Source organism: Capra hircus, chromosome 1 (genome assembly GCF_001704415.2).
Source record: "Capra hircus breed San Clemente chromosome 1, ASM170441v1, whole genome shotgun sequence".
Taxonomy (NCBI): Eukaryota; Metazoa; Chordata; class Mammalia; order Artiodactyla; family Bovidae; genus Capra; species Capra hircus.
The window spans coordinates 142,842,831-142,860,438 of record NC_030808.1 but is presented as its reverse complement, the minus strand read 5'-3'; the positions used below and the strand labels follow the sequence as shown (position 1 = coordinate 142,860,438).

The window sequence follows — 17,608 nt, the reverse complement described above, 5'->3', positions numbered from 1 at the left end:
GGCCCGGCCCCAGAGACTTCGTGGAAAAGCCCCTCGGCCGCTGCCTCCTCTGCAGCCGCTTGGCTTCTCTGGGCATTGGGGAACGCCGGTGGAGGTCGCCGGGCCCCAGGCCCGGGCTCGGGGAGCGCTGGCGCCAGCCCGGAGAACCTAACGAGAGCCGGTAGGTGGCGCTGGCAGGCGGCGCGCGGGCGCCGCGACCGCCAGGGCAGCACCTCCCGCGCGCGCCAAGCCCCGCCCATGCGCAGGCAGCGCCTCTCCTGATTGGGCAGTGCCGCCACGCTGGTGAGGCGGAACGAGCGTCGTCGCGTCCGGGTGACGTCTCTGGCGGGCGTCGGGCGGGGTCGTCGGCGTCGGCAGCAGTGTCGGCGGCGGCGGCGGCGGGTGGGAAATGGCGGAGTACTTGGCCTCCATCTTCGGCACCGAGAAAGACAAGTAAGTGAGAACCGGCCGCAGAGGTTCCGAGCTGGAGAGGCGGGTGGCGCGCGGAGGAGCTTGGCGGCGGGCCCCGGACGGCGGCGGGAGGCTCGGCGGGGGGAGGGGCGGGCTGCTCTTCCGGCCTCGGGAGCCGCGCTCCGCCGCGTGCGCCCGGGCAGGCGGGCGATGGGCCGGGCGGGCGCCGGGCTTCCTCTTGGGCAGAGCGGCCTCTCCCGCCGGGGGCTCCTTGGTGGCCCACCTACAGGCGACCCGTGCCCCCGGCTCTCGGAAGCCGACTTGAGTTGTGCTGAAGTTGTCAACGTTAACGATTCTCCCAAGTTTGATCTTTTAATGTTGAGTCGGGCAGGCTGTAGTATAGACTCGCCCGCGTTAAATCGCTAGATAACTGAGGTTCCTGTTAGGGTTTTAGATGCTTAACAAGCCACTTGTGTGAGTTAAGCGATCATCGAACAGCTCATAAGGACATTTATTGTGAAACAGTATTTTGGAGATTACGAGTTAACTAACCGTGAAAGACAGTCTGCTTTTAAAATACTTTCAGGTGCAATTCCAATATAAGAATAAGATGGGTGATTTTTTTAGGTTGCATACCTTCCGTAGTTAGTTGTTAGGTTGAGAGGAAAAATAATATAATTTTGGGTTTGCCAGTTGTTAATTTTGGAGGACAGTTCTTTAAAAACCTTAAGATTGAGCTGGATGTATTCTTCGAATAAATGGTTAGCATCTTGGTGTTCTTCAGAGCTGTACAGGGTTTATGTGAATATGTTTTTAACAGTAAACTCGTAAGTTTGCCATAGCTAATGTTTTGACTTTATCAAAAACTTTTAATTGTTTCTGTTTTCCAGGATGCAGTGTACCTTGTAAAATGTCTTTTACATATTCTAGAATCTTGTGTTGTTTGGAAGAGGGGGTTATATTATTTACTAGCAAAACTCACGACAGTCATCAGTCATATTCAGTCCAGAAACACTTACTGAGTGTCAGCTCAAGGCCAGTGTCTGGGGACTCAGATGGGTAGAATCTGGATCTTGTTCTCAAGGAGCAAGGGGGTGCTTGTCGTGCAAAGGATAACTGAATTAAAATGAATTGAAACGCATTAAGTGCTGTGGAAGAGAGGCCTGCCCTGAATGCTGTAGCCCCAGAGACAGCAGCTTGGGAAACAGGATCTTGAACGGATCGGCCAGCTCTGCTTCTCAAGTTTGCTGAAGAGCGTGCAGTGTCGATTTTACTCATGAGCTTATATCAGTGTGGGCTGTGGCTAATGTCTTGTTGAGTTTTTCTTTCCCTCCTTCTTGTAAAAAGCTGCATAAGGTGATGGTATCACTGTTATTCTGTGAAGCTCTTACATTCCTGCCATAAATAACCCCATTTCATCTGTTAGAGTTATATTATAAAAGTCACAGCTGTAATAGTTTAGCAAACTTGATTATTTAATATAGGCTTCTCGTTTCAGGGAGATTTGTGGAGTTTTAATTTCCAGGAAACAGCTCAAAATTTTCAGCTGAAAAATGATTCCTGCTAACTTTTTAAATTTAATTTGAACTGAAAGTAAAATGTACACCTAGCAATTAAAAATATTTAGCTAATTACACATTTGAGGTTTTAGACACTTTCTAAATCTAAGAATGGATTAGCCTTTCTGATATCTTCTCTCAAATAGTACACTGCATGTTTTAACATCTTTTCATTTTATTGCAGTAGTCCAGTGAGCCTACTAGAAAAGCTTTGACTAATAGATTCAATTCAGTGATTAACTGGTCATTGTGAAATGAGAGTCATTTCTGATAGTACAGCAGCAAGGATTGTTTCACTTATATATAATAGTTGGGTGTTAATGGTTGAGACAGGGGTTTTGTCCATTCTGAGACAGTCTTAAACTATTTTCAAGTGACTTTCTGAAGACGTAATGTGACATACTCAAGTGTAGTAATCATTTTTCTCTCCTCATAAATTTAGACTTCTCCATTTTTATTGCTACCTGATAATAAATAAATGGCTAGTTGATTTCATGGGCCATCAAATGTCACTGAGGCCCTTTAATCTTAACTGTGAATGTGAAAGTCGCTCAGTCATGTCCGACAGTGGGTAGCCTTTCCCTTCTCCAGGCGATCTTCCCAGCCCAGGGATGGAACCCAGGTCTCCTGCGTTGGCAACTGTGAATGGCCCTTGCTAAAATAATTGACTCTACAGGGTAACTTTCCCACCTCTGCAAGTCTGCGTTTTAATGGGACACATCTAGGAAGGTTGCATAACTCATCACAGATCTGCTCAGCCACCATGCGTTGCTGCCAGGCTGGCTGGATTGCTAGTTTTGATTTTGTCTGCATCGCCCAAGTATTGGAGCATATTGAGAGATGACCTTGTGTAGTTCTTACGAGCAGAGTGGGTGCCCCAATAGCTTATTCTCAGTGTATTGAAACTGGGGAGGATTGTTTACTTCAGACCTCTTTTGGAAATATTCTGTTGGTCTGCTGTCTTGGCTCAGGGAACCTGGACTTTGTATTTATTTAGATGATAGTGACTGCATGTGATGAGCACATAGTATACTTGATCCTGGTTCTTGGAACAGTGCGAAGGTTGGCATTTTCCTCAGTTTACAGAGACCCGGACAGGTGGGGGTGACTGGCCCAAACCCCAAGCAACTAGTAGCAGAGTCAAGATCCTGACCCCTCACCAGACTGCTGATGTCCTCAAGAGAGAAGTTCATCATGGAAGGAAAAGGAGCAGATAGGTTTTGAGTTAAATATAGTTTTAGACTAACTTACATTCAGTTTAAGAGAGAACAGTGGAGCAGAGAACTATTGAATCTAATTGAACCTTTGAACCACATGGAGGTTGGGGTGCCAGCCCTCTGCACAGTCAGTAATCCAGTCGCAGTTCATTTACCCTCCAGTCAGCCCTTCATGTCTGCTGTTCTGAATCCTGCGATTCATCCAACCATGGGTCCTGTAGTCCTGCAGTATTTAATAACCGAAAAATCCGAATAGAAGTTGTTCAAGGACCAACCGTACTTGAAAGTGAAGGGGATTTGAATGAGGAGGAAATCAGGTTAGAATAGAGTGCCGTGTTTGAAGAGGGGCAAATTGAAGTTAAATAAACCAGGGCTTGCCAGGGTACAGAAGTGGTAAAGAATCTGCCTGCATGCAGGAGACGTGAGGTTTGTTCCCTGGGTCAGGAAGCTCTTCTGGAGGAGGGCATGGCAGCCCCCTCCAGCATTCTTGCCTGAAGAATCCCATGGACAGAAGTGTGGTGGGCTGCCATCCATGGGATCACAAAGAGGTGGACACAACTGATCAGGTGGGCTGCTGCTAAGTCGCTTCAGTCATGTCGGACTCTGTGCGACCCCATAGACGGCAGCCCACTAGGCTCCTCTGTCTCTGGGATTCTCCAGGCAAGAACACTGGAGTGGGTTGCCAGTTCCTTCTCCAATGCATGAAAGTGAAGAGTGAAAGTGAAGTCGCTCAGTCAGCCCGACTCTTAGCAACCCCATGGACTGCAGGCCACCAGGCTCCTCCGTCCATGGGGTTTTCCAGGCAAGAGCACTGGAGTGGGGTGCCATTGCCTTCAAAGTACCTGTTACCAAGAGAAACAATGTGCCTAGGTCTTCGTGAAGTAAAAGAAAAGTAGTGTGGTGGCATTTGTCGTGTTTATGACATATTTCCATCTAGTTGATGTCTTTCCAGCACAATAATCAGCTCTCGTTTTCCCTTACAGAGTCAACTGTTCATTTTATTTCAAAATTGGAGCATGTCGTCATGGAGACAGATGCTCTCGGTTGCACAATAAACCGACCTTTAGCCAGGTTTGTTTGTTTTTCCTTTTTTTTTTTCTGTTTTCATGTAAATTATCAAGACTTCATGTACTTGATAGAGGCAGTTAGTAATTTCCGTGTGTTAATAAGCAGGGTTTTTTCCCCTCTAGTTTTATTTTTCTGTTTGTGTTCATAAATGTGTTTTGTTTAAATGCGAATGAGGCAGGTGAACCACCCCAGCAGAAGGTCTGAGAGCACCAGTCCCTGTTTTTATCATTGGAGAAACTTGTTGGCTATGACTGGTTTTCACTGCCTTACCACCCTCCCTGCCTCTAATAGACATGGGTCGGGAGGGACAGCCAGGCCAGCGCTGACCTCGCCTCTTCTCCAGGCTGGTAGATGTAGAGGTGGGCGGGGCTGCCTTGAAGGAGATTGCCATGCTCTGCCCCGTAGGGGGCTCTCCAGTACTACTGGGCATGTCCCCTTAAGACCCCAGCCAAGGACACAGCTAGTTGTAGCATGTTATAGCAACATGAAAAGTGAAATTTAACCTTAGAAGGTGGGCACTTCCCTTCTGGTTAATGGCCAGTCTGTTCAATTAATTGAGAGATGGCGGTTGAGAGATGCCACTTATTTGAGAGATTGGGCTTAGCCCTGTTGAAAGTTTAATCAAAAATTGTGATTTTTGATAGTTTCTTTTTGGCTAATTGAAGAAAAGGCAGGGGTTTACACCCTTCAAGTGATCCAGTGAATTTAAGGGAGATGGCACCTCTGAGAGAAACAGAAACCTTCTGCCCATGTTCACCTGAACATTTGGAATTTGAAAAAGATCTAGACTTCAGTCTTTCTGGAGCTCCTTCAGATGGCCTGTGAAGTCTAAATGTGCAGCCTCAGCACCAGTGGATATAATGTTTACGAAAACCAGCCAGGTGGTGAAAGAAAAAGACAGTGTTTCTAATTTAATTGCTTTGAGCATGTCTCTTTTGAAATTCAGAATATTGGAGGATTTGCTTTACATTTTCTGTAATATGTTTTCTTTAAGTGCTTCCATTTGTGAACTAAGTCTCCCCGACTAGGCCAGTGGCCATGATTCCATAAAGTTTGGTGGGAGTCAGCTGTATGTGTTAACTTGAACATCTTGTTTTGATTCATTTGGTTGGTTTCAGGTAATCCTGACCTCCTCTGATTTTAAGGGAACTGCATTACTCCCTTTAAGTGTCGTTTTATTAAACGGTCACTGCCAGATGACCTGGGTGAGATCTAACAGGAATTTCCTGTTGGAGAGAGTTGGGCTCCGTATAGCTGTCCATCAGACTTGTCACGCTCAGGTGGTTTTAGTTAAAAACCTAATGTGGTTGGCTTTGGGAAACAGCCAAGGCCTGAGATAGGCTATCCGTGACGTGAGGGAGAGGCCAGGCCAGAGGACGAGGCAGTGCTGTGTGGCTGGTGGTCATTCCCCCAAGTGGGTTTCCCAGAGCAGACCTTTGACTGGGGGGCTCTCTCATGACCATTCCCTTTGAACACTCAGCTACAAGTAGAACAGTCCAGTTTTATAAAACCAGTTAAAAAATTGCTTTGGATACGTGTTGAGACTGCATATTTATTTTCCTAAATTATGTGATTTATTGGTTCAGCTTGTAAATCTCTAACAATGTCAGTGTGGGTTTCTTTTTAAGCTTCTTACAGTGATATGGACATTAAGATTCATGTAATGTGCTAGCCTACTAACTTAAACATGGTTTGTTTTTTCAGACAACTTGATTTTAAGAAGAACGGTACAATGTAAGGTTTCAAGTCTACCTGATCCAGTTTAAAGCACAAGGGCTAAAAGGATTTTTTTCCCTTAAAAGAAGGATCGGAAAAGAGCAAATGTTTTAAGCTATTGTATTATGTAAACAGAGATCCCACCAAGAAAGTGTAAATGTGCTAGCTGCCTCTGAGAGTTAGGAAACCCATTCGTGTGCCTGTTTCCTACGAGATCAAGAGAGCTTGATGGACTGCATATGCTTGAGTTACACATTTGGTTTTAAAAACATAATTTCATGTGGGGAATATGATTATAACATGAATTTTTTGACATCATAGTGTCTGTTAGCTTGAAGCATAAAAAATGTTAGTGTTCTATTGCATTAAAACACTTCAGTAACATGGGCCTACTCAAAATAACAGTTTCTTCTTGGTTGCTGGCTGACTTGACCTAAGTCACTTGACCTAAGTCACCGCTCAAACTCTGTTTTCATAATATGATGGTTTGGGTGTACTCTTCAGAAGACAAGTGTCTGATTTGCAGGAAGCAAACAAACAGCAGGCGTTGAGCCATTTGCAAACAAGTTGTCTCTTTGCAATTGTCTAATATATGCACAGCAGCCAGTAGAATTCCCCTTTTTATTTTTTTTTCCCCGCAGACCATCTTGATTCAAAACATCTATCGTAATCCCCAAAACAGTGCACAGACGGCTGACGGCTCACACTGTAAGTCCCACAGTTGGAGAAGTTTTTTTAAGACAATGGTGTTAAAGAGCCCACTCTTAATTGAGACAAACCATGTTGGCTTCTGAGCTGCTGACATAGAGCTGTTGCAAACAGGACACGGTGCCGGAGGTCCTTGGCATTCACAGTAAGAACTTGATACTTGGCCGAGGTCAGCAGGCTGGCCGAGGAGGTCGCTGGCCAGGCCTCTCCCGCCCTGAATGTTTGTTAGCGAGAGGGGTCCGGCCCTGTGACAGCCGAACGTCACCAGCCAGTTATTGGTCTTACCAGTGGCTGAACCCCTGGCAATTATTAAGTTCTTTCTGTGAAATCAAAAACCTTAGGAATATGTAGGAATCAATAAGGTAAGTTGCCCAGTAAGTGTGGGTTTTATTTCACCATTATGATTTTTCCTCTAGGGAGTGGAGATTTCATGATATGTAATTATTGTATTTCTCTAGTCCGTTTATACAGGCACGCTTCTTTCTCAGTTGTTCATTAAGTTTCCTGTTACAAGAGTGGTTTTGGTGGTAGCCTGCCGACTTGTCTGCCTTCTTAACTGGATTGGAACTTTGAAATGGTGAATTCTTCTAGTCTGTGACAGAAATACAATACTAGCATATCATGGGATCTCTGTTACACTGAAGTGTTAGGGCGCTCCAGGACAGCCATCAGCTGAGAGAAAACATCACTGCTTCAAAACAAAATAACTTGCTCTTTTTTCAGCACTGAGTCTTGACTGAAGCGATCGCCACAGGAAACCGGTTAAGTGTTTACATTTAATTTTCCATAATATAAAGTTGTTGCGTTTTGTATTTCAGACCATTGCCCTCTTGAACATTTACCGTAACCCTCAAAACTCTTCCCAGTCTGCTGACGGTTTGCGCTGTAAGTTCATACAAGTTCCTTCCCTGGTTCCCTGGGCTTGCGTGTCAGAGCTCAGTGTCGACTGCACCTGGTCTGCCGCTGTAGTGTCGAGGACCGCCTTCCACTGGAGGTGTCAGAGCTTGTGTCCCCCTGAGCCCGTGGAAACCTCTGCTGGACGTTTAACTTGTGCCCACTTAGGGAGGAGCGAGTGCCTAGAGAGGGGGCCCTTCCCGAGAGCGCAGAGCTGCTGCTCTCCTGGGACTGTGGCCGTCATCCCGGAGAACGTGTGTCAGCTTAAATGTGGGCTCACGTTTTTCCCGCTTACAGTGAAAGTCGCTCTAACTTAAAAAAAAAGTTCTGAAATAATTTTTTCAGATTTTCTTTCTTTCTAGAGTTTTTTTCCCTTAAACTCCATTTGGAGATCATGCTTTTCACTGTGAGAGCATTGTCCTGAACATGACCCCAGTAGGACCCTCCCAGTTGCACTGACCTTCAACACTAGTCCTGTGCGGACTCTTGTTTTCATCAGATATTTTACGTAGGTGTCTCCTGCATTGGGGAAGTAAAGGATACTTGCCAGGGAATAGCTCTGGAGTGGGCAGTCAGTGGACATCACTCCTTTATGTACCGGGGAATGCTACAGTCAAGTCACGGATGTGGTATTGATGGGTAGTTTTTAGGGAACAATAGAAATAATAACTGTTGAACTCTAGAGTAAATGTAGTCATTTGAGGATAAGCTGAAATGATCATCCTGGACTCGTGTTAAAATCAGAGGGTCCAGACCAAAGGGTAGGTGCTTCTCATTCACCAGTTCATTTTAAAGCTGTTTAAAAAAAAAAACAGATCACAAAATAACACCATGCAGTACCTTTGGTGGCTGCATGCCTGGATCAGACACACCCTTGGCCCAGAGACCCTCAGTTTGTAGGGTGGCCTGTGGTGGGTGAAACAGCCCTGGCAGCCGCCACCTCCCTGAGCTGGTCCAGACTGGGAGGCCTCCCGGTCTGTGCTGTGGTGCGTGGCACCTGCGTGCAGGGGGACCGGACTGGGGCGCTCTTCCTGCCAAGACACTAAATGTTTTTCGATGCTAATACTGACCTGAAAAGAGAATTTCTTTCCTTGAATCTGGTGGCAGCAGGACTTGGTAGCCCTTGGTGTATTGTTTTTTTAAAGAAACAAGATCAGTGGGTGAAAGGAAGTGTTCCCGTCTGGATGGTTCAGTCATCTTGTGCCAGCTCTACCCTGGGGTAGCAGTGGATGAGGAGCAGGGGGCTGAGTGACGACAGCGGGTCGCTCTTTGCCCTGTCTGTTTTCGGGGGGTGCGCATGCTTTATTGACAGAAGGATGTTGTATTAGTTCTCTGTGTGTATATTTGTGATTCGCAGGACTCTTGTTTTACACATGCTACAAAATAAAAGTTTAGCTGTACTAAATGCTACAGTTCTGGAGTCCAGATTGTATGAATACATATTAAATGCAATTCTGGTTCTACAGTTTAGCTACTAGGTTCATCACTACTGGCTTTGTAATATAACCTTGTATCTGCAGAAAAATAAGCTTTCTATGCTTGGATTAAATATGAATCCCAGTTTAAGAATGTTTCTTTAAGAAAACTGGGTACTTGCAAGTTGTATTTAAAATATATTGAGTCATGTTAATACTTTAGTTGAGTAGCTTTTTTAATCAGTCACTCACCTCTGCCTTTCAGATCATTTTGATCGACTCAAAAATTTTTAACCAGAGTATAGAAGATAAAATATGCCCACTAGGAAGCATTTTAAAACATGAACTTTATATAAGTTTTTAAAGTACAATATTCTGTTTATGTAGTAACAGAATAGAGATACCAATCCCACCAATACAGCCAATAGTTTAATGGCCACCAAAATGTGATTCTCCGCATTGCTAAGACTTCGACTGTGTGAATATTTTCTGTCTTCTCATTTACCTAATGTGGAGAAGGAAATAAATTTTAAATATTAAAACCTGCCCTTTGGAATGGGCTTCTCTTGACTGGCTTTTCTGTTGTTCAGACTTTGGTTTCTACTCAGGGAAGGAGATACACTCATTGTAACTTTTAAATCAAGACGAGCTGTCCGGAGTGGCGTCACCACAAGTGTTTACTGTGTTCTCTGTTGTGAAGTACAGAACCAACTACGATGCAGGGACACCGCTCTCCCCCAACTCCCCCCCCCCCCCCCCAGTGGCTGGAATGGGAACTTAAATCACTGCCAGAATCAAGATGGAAGCCAGTTTTAGAGGGAAACAGTTTTCAGAGAGCTCGGGCATTGTGGGCAGGGCCCATGGCCACAGCCTGGGGCCCTTGGTGGGAGCCCAGAGGAGGCTGCGAGTCCCAGAGGGCTCCTTTGGAAGGTGGCTATTAGCAACAGGCTGTTCCTGCCTCGAAGCTCCTGCCGGCCTGGCTGTTGGGAATATCAGCTTACTGACACTCCAGCTTTCTGCTTCCTCAAATTTAGATTCAGAGAGTGTCAGAGTTCGAATGGTAGAATGTAATGAGGATGGGATGTGAATTTTCTAAATCTGTCCACAGAATGGACAAGAGTTCACTTAGTGCATGTGAATTATGAAGAATAAAGATGAAAACAATTTGACACCTAAAATGATGCTTTCTTCAACAAAAACCTGTAACTTTCCCTTTATGCCAAAGGGCACTCAGATTACTGCGATTGAATTTGGTCATTGTCCTTCTCAGTCTTCACTTTCCGTCATTTGGGTTTTAATAGCATCAGAAAGAATTAGTAACATTCTGTGTAGCTGAAAATTGGTAAAAGAAGCTAGTAGGGAGCATAGATTATAATCATCTCCCCTGCCTGATTGCCACCTTTCATTTTAACCTAAGAAAGGAATGGGGAAAAGTCAGTGTGATTACTTGGCCTGTATCTTAAATCTGAAAAGGAGGAGAATTTTCAATTTGAAAATTTCTTTTGAGATTCAACCTTTTCCTCACGCTTTCTGAAAATGTTGGCCCTTTGATGCTGATGAAAACTTGTCGTGATTTTAATATTTTAATAGCCAGAACTGAGGCGGTCATAAGGGGCTTTTAAAATCTCACCACACTTCAAACTTTAACAAGTGGCTGTGTGAGGCACTGTCTTCCGTCTCCAGCAGAGTGCAGCTCTGTTTTCTCTCTAGATAAGCTGATGTGTGTTACATAGCAGTTTTGAGTTTAAGCACAGAGCTCTGGCGGTCACAGTTCCCAGCTCTAACCAGCAAGCTCTCTGTTGTTCACAGGCGCCGTGAGCGATGTCGAGATGCAGGAACATTATGATGAGTTCTTTGAGGTGAGCTAGTGACTGAACCCTGTAGACCCGTTCACCCCCTGTATGGGGATTGGGGCTTGACTCTATTCATAAGAATACGCACTCATGAGTTCTGTTCCTTTTTCATCTTTATTGTGATCCTCTAACCCCCGTTCTCCCCTTAGGAGGTTTTCACAGAAATGGAGGAGAAGTACGGGGAGGTGGAGGAGATGAATGTCTGTGACAACCTCGGAGACCACCTCGTGGGGAACGTGTATGTCAAGGTAGGACTGAGGCGGCAGTTGGGGCTGAGGAGTGAGGCGTGCCTGCCTCACCATAGCTAACAACCCTCAGAGAACAGCCCTGCTCAGACCAGGCCGGAGCCTTGGTGCCCTGGCCAGCCCTTGCTGGCTGTGGCTCCAGTCCGGCAGCTGGCATGTGGGTCCCAGGAGGATGGGTGTCTTAGGCTGTTGGTTAGTGGTTGTGGGACTGTGGAAAAGAAACTGAATTATATGTTTGGTTTCTTTTTCCTTTTTTTTAAACTTTTCTTGCCTGTGTGAATCACGATATTTGTGCTTTTAACCAGTTGAATTTGAAAACCAAGGCGGCATGCATGGCATGACCTTGGACTGTTGTAAAAATAAGTCATCGCTAATAAAGGATGGTCTGGTTTCTAAATTGCTCTCGCACTATGCCACCTATGTGAGCACGTGATACATATTTGAATCCGTCATTGAAGATACTTGTTATTGAAGTGGGGCTGGTCAGCAGTTCTGCCTTGTCTTTTCAGTTTCGCCGTGAAGAAGATGCGGAAAAGGCTGTGATTGACTTGAACAACCGCTGGTTTAACGGCCAGCCAATCCACGCCGAGCTCTCCCCTGTGACTGACTTCAGAGAAGCCTGCTGCCGCCAGTACGAGATGGGGTAGGTGCAGGCCGGCCCAGGGGAAGCAGGCAGGGGAGGAGGGGTTGTGTACCCAGCGTGACCGTTCTGTTCTCCTGCAGGGAGTGCACGCGGGGTGGCTTCTGCAACTTCATGCACCTGAAGCCCATCTCCCGGGAGCTGCGACGGGAGCTGTACGGGCGCCGGCGCAAGAAGTGAGTACTGGGCAGGCTCAGCCCTGGGGCCTTCTCTTCAAAAGGCTCTTCTAGGAACGTAAAGAGTACTCCTGGGCGGGCTCAGCCCTGGGGCCTGCTCTTCAGAAGGCTCTGATGGGAACGTAGTGAGTACTCCTGGGCAGGCTCGGCCCCGGGACCTCCTCTTCAAAAAGCTCTGCTGGGAATGTAGTGAGTACTCTTGGGCAGGCTCAGCACCAGGGCCTGCTCTTCAAGAAGCTCTGCTGGGAACGTAGAGAGTACTCCAGGGCCTCCTCTTTAAAAAGCTCTGCTGGGAATATAGTGAGTATTCTTGGGCAGGCTCGGCCCCAGGGCCTCCTCTTCAAAAAGTTCTGCTGGGAACGTAGTGACTACTCCGGGGCCTCCTCTTCAGAAGGCTCTGCTTGGAATGTGCACACTGTGAGATATAAAAGGCACTCTGAGGGACATTCCACACGTCTTCCTGCTTGTCAGATAGAGACCAGACGTTGTTAACAGGGACCCATCAGCCGGGTGACCATTTAAAAGTAGATTTGTTTGCACAGGATCTTATTCTGTCCCCTCCATGTCTGAACTTCGTTTTTCCATTGGGGTTTCTTGGATTGGGCAGGTCTTTGGTGGGGGGCGGCGGGGAGGGGGTGCTGTCCTGTGAACCAGAGACAGTCAGGCACAGCCACATGGCCAGTCCTGGTGCTCAACTGCAGGTGGGTGCTTTTCTCATAAGCAGAGAAAAGGCCAGGGTATCAGTGTAACAGTCAGTCTTCCAGCTCAGATAGTGTTCTGGCCCCCAGAGGGGTTCTCATCCCTCTCCTGTTAAACATATGTTTGGAAATCCATCATTGATGATCATTTTAGTGTCAGCAGAAAAGTGTAGGGGAGGAAGAACCTTGTTCTCCCTTCCCACAGTGGGCTGGTGGGCCCGTTGCTGAGTGATGACACGAGAGGCTTGGCTCGGGGGAGGGGGGGTGGGTGTGCCCCTTCCATTCTGGGCCATGGCTCCCCTGGCCGCTTGGGTTGGCTCCACAGAAGGGGGAGAAGGTGTCATGCCTCTTTGGTCCCCAGTTGCGCAGTTTTACCCCCGGACACTCTAATGTCTGAAATCAGGCACGTGGTAGTGTCACCTGTGGCTCAGTCGGCAGCGTCTCTCCCTCTATCCGTGTCACCAAGGTGCTGAGCCGCCGTGTTTAGGTGTCTGTCTCTTCCCTGCTAGGTTGCATGCTGTGGTTTGGGTGCCACCGTTGGTTTCTTGTCCTCTGTTGCAGGCATAGATCGCGGTCCCGCTCCCGGGAGCGTCGCTCTCGGTCTCGAGACCGCGGTCGCGGCGGCGGAGGTGGCGGTGGCGGAGGACGGGAGCGCGACAGGAGGCGGTCGAGAGACCGGGAACGGTCTGGGCGATTCTGAGCCATGCCATTTTTACCGTATGTCTGCTAGAAAGTGTTGTAGTTGATTGACCAAACCAGTTCATAATGGGAATTTTTTTTAAAAAACAACAAAAAAAAACAAAGATGGGTTTCTGAATAAAATTTGTAGTGATACAGTGTTCTTGTGTGACTGATTCCTTGTGCACAGTCTTCGTTTTAAATCTTTTCCTTCACATCATGAGTCCTTGATGTGACGGTATTATACCGGTCACTCTGGGTATAAATGACAGATTTTTAAACTTAGGGAATGAAATATAACACCTCCCAGGTAAGGGGAAATTCTTAGGAGAAAAAGTCAGACCTGTTCCTTGTTACCTTCGTGTTAACAAGTGGTCCAGTGTTTCTCTTCTGAAGCTGTTAGTAGGCTGGGGTAAAAGCTGCCAACGGTGCCAGCTCTTGGAGAAGATGCAGCCTGTGGCCCCTGCAGGGGTCGGCTCGCATACTGTGAACTTCTCGTGTTGCTCCCAGAGCCACCTTGTATCCCTGAGACTTAGGGGCATGCTCAGCCCCTTGCATTCCTGTTTCACCCTGACAGTAGCAAGACCACCAGGATAACAGGAGCACAGCCCTGCCGTCACGTCCGCCTCTGCAGAGCCTTCGTGTCTGCTGTCCCCTCCCCAGACCTTCGCCATTGATGACTCAGGGCAGTGTAACTCGCTGTAGCCGTGGACTTGTTCCAGGTTCCTGCCGTGGCCACACCTTGGCTAGGGGCACAGTTTCTAAGAGAAAGTCAACCCAAAGACTAACCAAAACATGGCTCTGGGTAGTCATCTCAGGGCACCACACTGCGTCCCTGTGCTTGCCCATAGCAGTCCTCCAGACACCCTCATGCTGCTCGGTGACAGGAGTTCAAGAGTGTCCTCTCTGATCCCCTTAAATCCTGTTCATGGGGGTCTGCCAGGAAATACGCTACTTCAATCAGTTTGCTTCATGGACATCAATTTCTATTTGATTATAAAAAAGTGATTGTAGTGGGTAATAGTTTTGTTCAAGTTTGATGTCTTGGAATTACTGTATTTTTTTTCACAACAGTAGAGGATTTGGGATAAATTAGTGGCACTTTGACTAGGTAGCTTCTCTCAGCCGCTTCATAGAACCATTCAGCTTCTTCAGCGTTACTGCTTGGGGCATAGACTTGGATTACTGTGATATTAAATGGTTTGCCTTGGAAATGAACAGAGATCATTCTGTCATTTTTGAGATTGCATCCAAGTACTGCATTTTGGACTCTTGTTGACCATGATGGCTACTCCATTTCTTCTAAGGGATTCCTGCCCACAGTAGTAGATATAATGGTCATCTGAGTTAAATTCACCCATTCCAGTCCAGTTTAGTTCACTGATTCCTAGCATGTCGACATTCACTCTTGCCATCTCCTATTTGACTACTTCCAATTTGCCTTGATTCATGGACCTAACATTCCAGGTTCCTATGCGATATTGCTCTTTACATCATTGGACCTTGTTTCCATCACCAGTCACATGCACAACTGAGTATGTGCAGTACTTGGATGCCGTCTCAAAAACACCAGAATGATCTCTGTTTGTTTCCAAGGCAAACCATTCAGTATCACAGTAATCCAAGTCTACACCCCAACCAGTAATGCTGAAGAAGCTGAAGTTGAATGGTTCTATGAAGACCTACAAGACCTTTTAGAACTAACACCCAAAAAAGATGTCCTTTTCATTATAGGGGACTGGAATGCAAAAGTAGGAAGTCAAGAGACACCTGGGTAACAGGCAAATTTGGCCTTGGAATACAGAATGAAGCGGGATGAAGGCTAATAGAGTTTTGCCAAGACAATACACTGGTCATAGCAAACACCCTCTTCCAACAACACAAGAGAAGACTCTATGCATGGACATCACCAGATGGTCAACACTGAAATCAGATTGATTATATTCTTTGCAGCCAAAGATGGAGAAGCTCTATACAGTCAACAAAAACGACCGGGAGCTGACTGTGGCTCAGATCATGAACTCCTTATTGCCAAATTCAGACTTAAATTGAAGGAAGTAGGGAAAACCACTAGACCATTCAGGTATGACCTAAATCAAATCCCTTATGATTATACAGTGGAAGTGAGAAATAGATTTAAGGGCCTAGATCTGATAGGTAGAGTGCCTGATGAACTATGGGATGAGGTTCGTGACATTGTACAAGAGACAGGGATCAAGACCTTCCCCATGGAAAAGAAATGCAAAAAGGCAAAATGGCTGTCTGGGGAGGCCTTACAAATAGCTGTGAAGAGAAGCAAAAAGGAAAGATATAAGCATCTGAATGCAGAGTTCCAAAGAATAGCAAGGAGAGATAAGAAAGCCTTCTCAGTGATCAGTGCAAAGAAATAGAGGAAAACAACAGAATGAAGACGAGATCTCATCAAGAAAATTAGAAATACCAAGGGAACATTTCATGCAAAGATGGGCACGATAAAGGACAGAAATGGTATGGACCTAATAGAAGCAGAAGATATTAAGAAGAGGTGGCAAGAATACACAGAAAAATTACAAAAAAGATCTTCACGACCAAGATAATCACGTTGGTGTGATCACTCACCTAGAGCCAGACATCCTTGAATGTGAAGTCAAGTGGGCCTTAGAAAGCATCACTACAAATAAAGCTAGTGGAGGTGATGGAATTCGGGTGAGCTATTTCAAATCCTGGAAGATGATGCTGTGAAAGTGCTGCACTCAATATGCCTGCAAATTTGGAAAACTCAGCAGTGGCCACAGGACTGGAAAAGGTCCGCTCTCATTCCAATCCCAAAGAAAGGCAATACCAAAGAATGCTCAAACTACTGCACAATTGCACTCATCTCACACACTAGTAAAGTAATGCTCAAAATTCTCCAAGCCAGGCTTCAGCAATATGTGAACTGTGAACTTCCTGATGTTCAAGCTGGTTTTAGAAAAGGCAGAGGAACCAGAGATCAAATTGCCGACATCCGCTGGATCATGGAAAAAGCAAGAGAGTTCCAGACAAACATTTGCTTTATTGACTCGCCAAAGCCTTTGACTGTGGATCACAACAAACTGTGGAAAATTCTTCAAGAGATGGGAAGACCAGACCATGTTACCTGCCTCCTGGGAAATCTGTATGCCGGTCAAGAAGCAGCAGTTAGAATGGGGCATGGAACAACAGACTGGTTCCAGATTGGGAAAGGAGTACAACAAGACTGTATATCATCACCCTGCTTATTTAACTTCTATGCAGAGTACATCATGCGAAATGCTGGGCTGGATGAAACACAAGATGGAATCAAGATTGCCAGGAGAAATAGCAATAATGTCAGACACGCAGATGACACCACCCTTATGGCAGAAAGCAAAGAGGAACTGAAGAACCTCTTGATGAAAGTGAGAGGAGAGTGAAAAAATTGGCTTAAAACTCAACATTCAGAAAACTAAGATCATGGCATCCGGTCCTATCACTTCATGGCAAATAGATGGGGAAACAATGGAAACAGTGAGAGACTATTTTCTTGAGCTCCAAAATCACTGCAGATGGTTACTGTAGCCATGAAATTAAAAAGTGCTCCTTGGAAGAAAAGCTATGACCAACCTAGACAGCATATTAAAAAGCAGAGACATTACTTTGCTGACAAAGGTCCATCTAGTCAAAGCCGTGGTTTTTCCAGTAGTCATGTATGGATGTGAGAGTTGGACCATAAAGAAAGCTGAGCACAGAAGAATTGATGCTTTTGAACTGTGGTGTTGGAGAAGACTCTTGAGAGTCCCTTGGACTGCAAGGAGATGAAACTGGTAAGGAAATCAGTCCTGAATATACATTGGAAGGACTATGCTGAAGTTGAAGTTTGAATACGTTGGCCATCTAATGGGAAGAACTGACTCATTGGAAAAGACCCTGATGCTGGGAAAGATTGAAGGCAGAAGGCAGAAGGAGAAGGGGACAACAGAGGATGAGATGGTTGGATGGCATCACCGACTCGATGTACGTGAATTTGAGCAAGCTCCAGGAGTTGGTGATGGGCAGGGAATCCTGGCGTGCTGAAGTCCATGGGCTTGCAAATAGTCAGACATGACTGAGCAACTGAACTGAACTGCTCTGTTGATTAGAGAAAACTCACTTCCTTTGAATGAGACAGCACTGGAGAAAGCGTTGCTGGTGGGGTCCCTGCAGTACCACTTCCTCCTTTCTTAGTTCAGGAGTTCTTACCAAAAGGGGGTGAAACAGCACATGATTTCTTTTTTAAAAAAAGTCTATGCAAAACGCAGAAAACCAGTATGAGAAATGTGCTTCTAAAGCCTTCGTGATGCAAAGTCAGTGGGGTCTTGGCGGTCAGCGTCAC

General features: G+C 46.1%; 1 protein-coding gene across 2 annotated transcripts; it reads left to right on the top strand.

Annotated features, from left to right (window-relative positions):
* U2AF1 (U2 small nuclear RNA auxiliary factor 1) lies at nt 277-13,418 on the top strand. Of its 2 annotated transcripts, none has more exons than XM_018051755.1 (8): nt 277-432; nt 4,150-4,237; nt 7,477-7,543; nt 10,777-10,826; nt 10,970-11,068; nt 11,575-11,708; nt 11,789-11,881; nt 13,141-13,418. In XM_018051755.1, the coding sequence occupies exons 1-8, from the start codon at nt 389-391 to the stop codon at nt 13,277-13,279; spliced, it is 714 nt and encodes a 237-aa protein (XP_017907244.1). In that variant the 5' UTR covers nt 277-388; the 3' UTR covers nt 13,280-13,418. The 2 variants fall into 2 exon arrangements, with proteins under 2 accessions (XP_017907244.1, XP_017907246.1); XM_018051757.1 differs by lacking the exon at nt 7,477-7,543 and adding an exon at nt 6,592-6,658.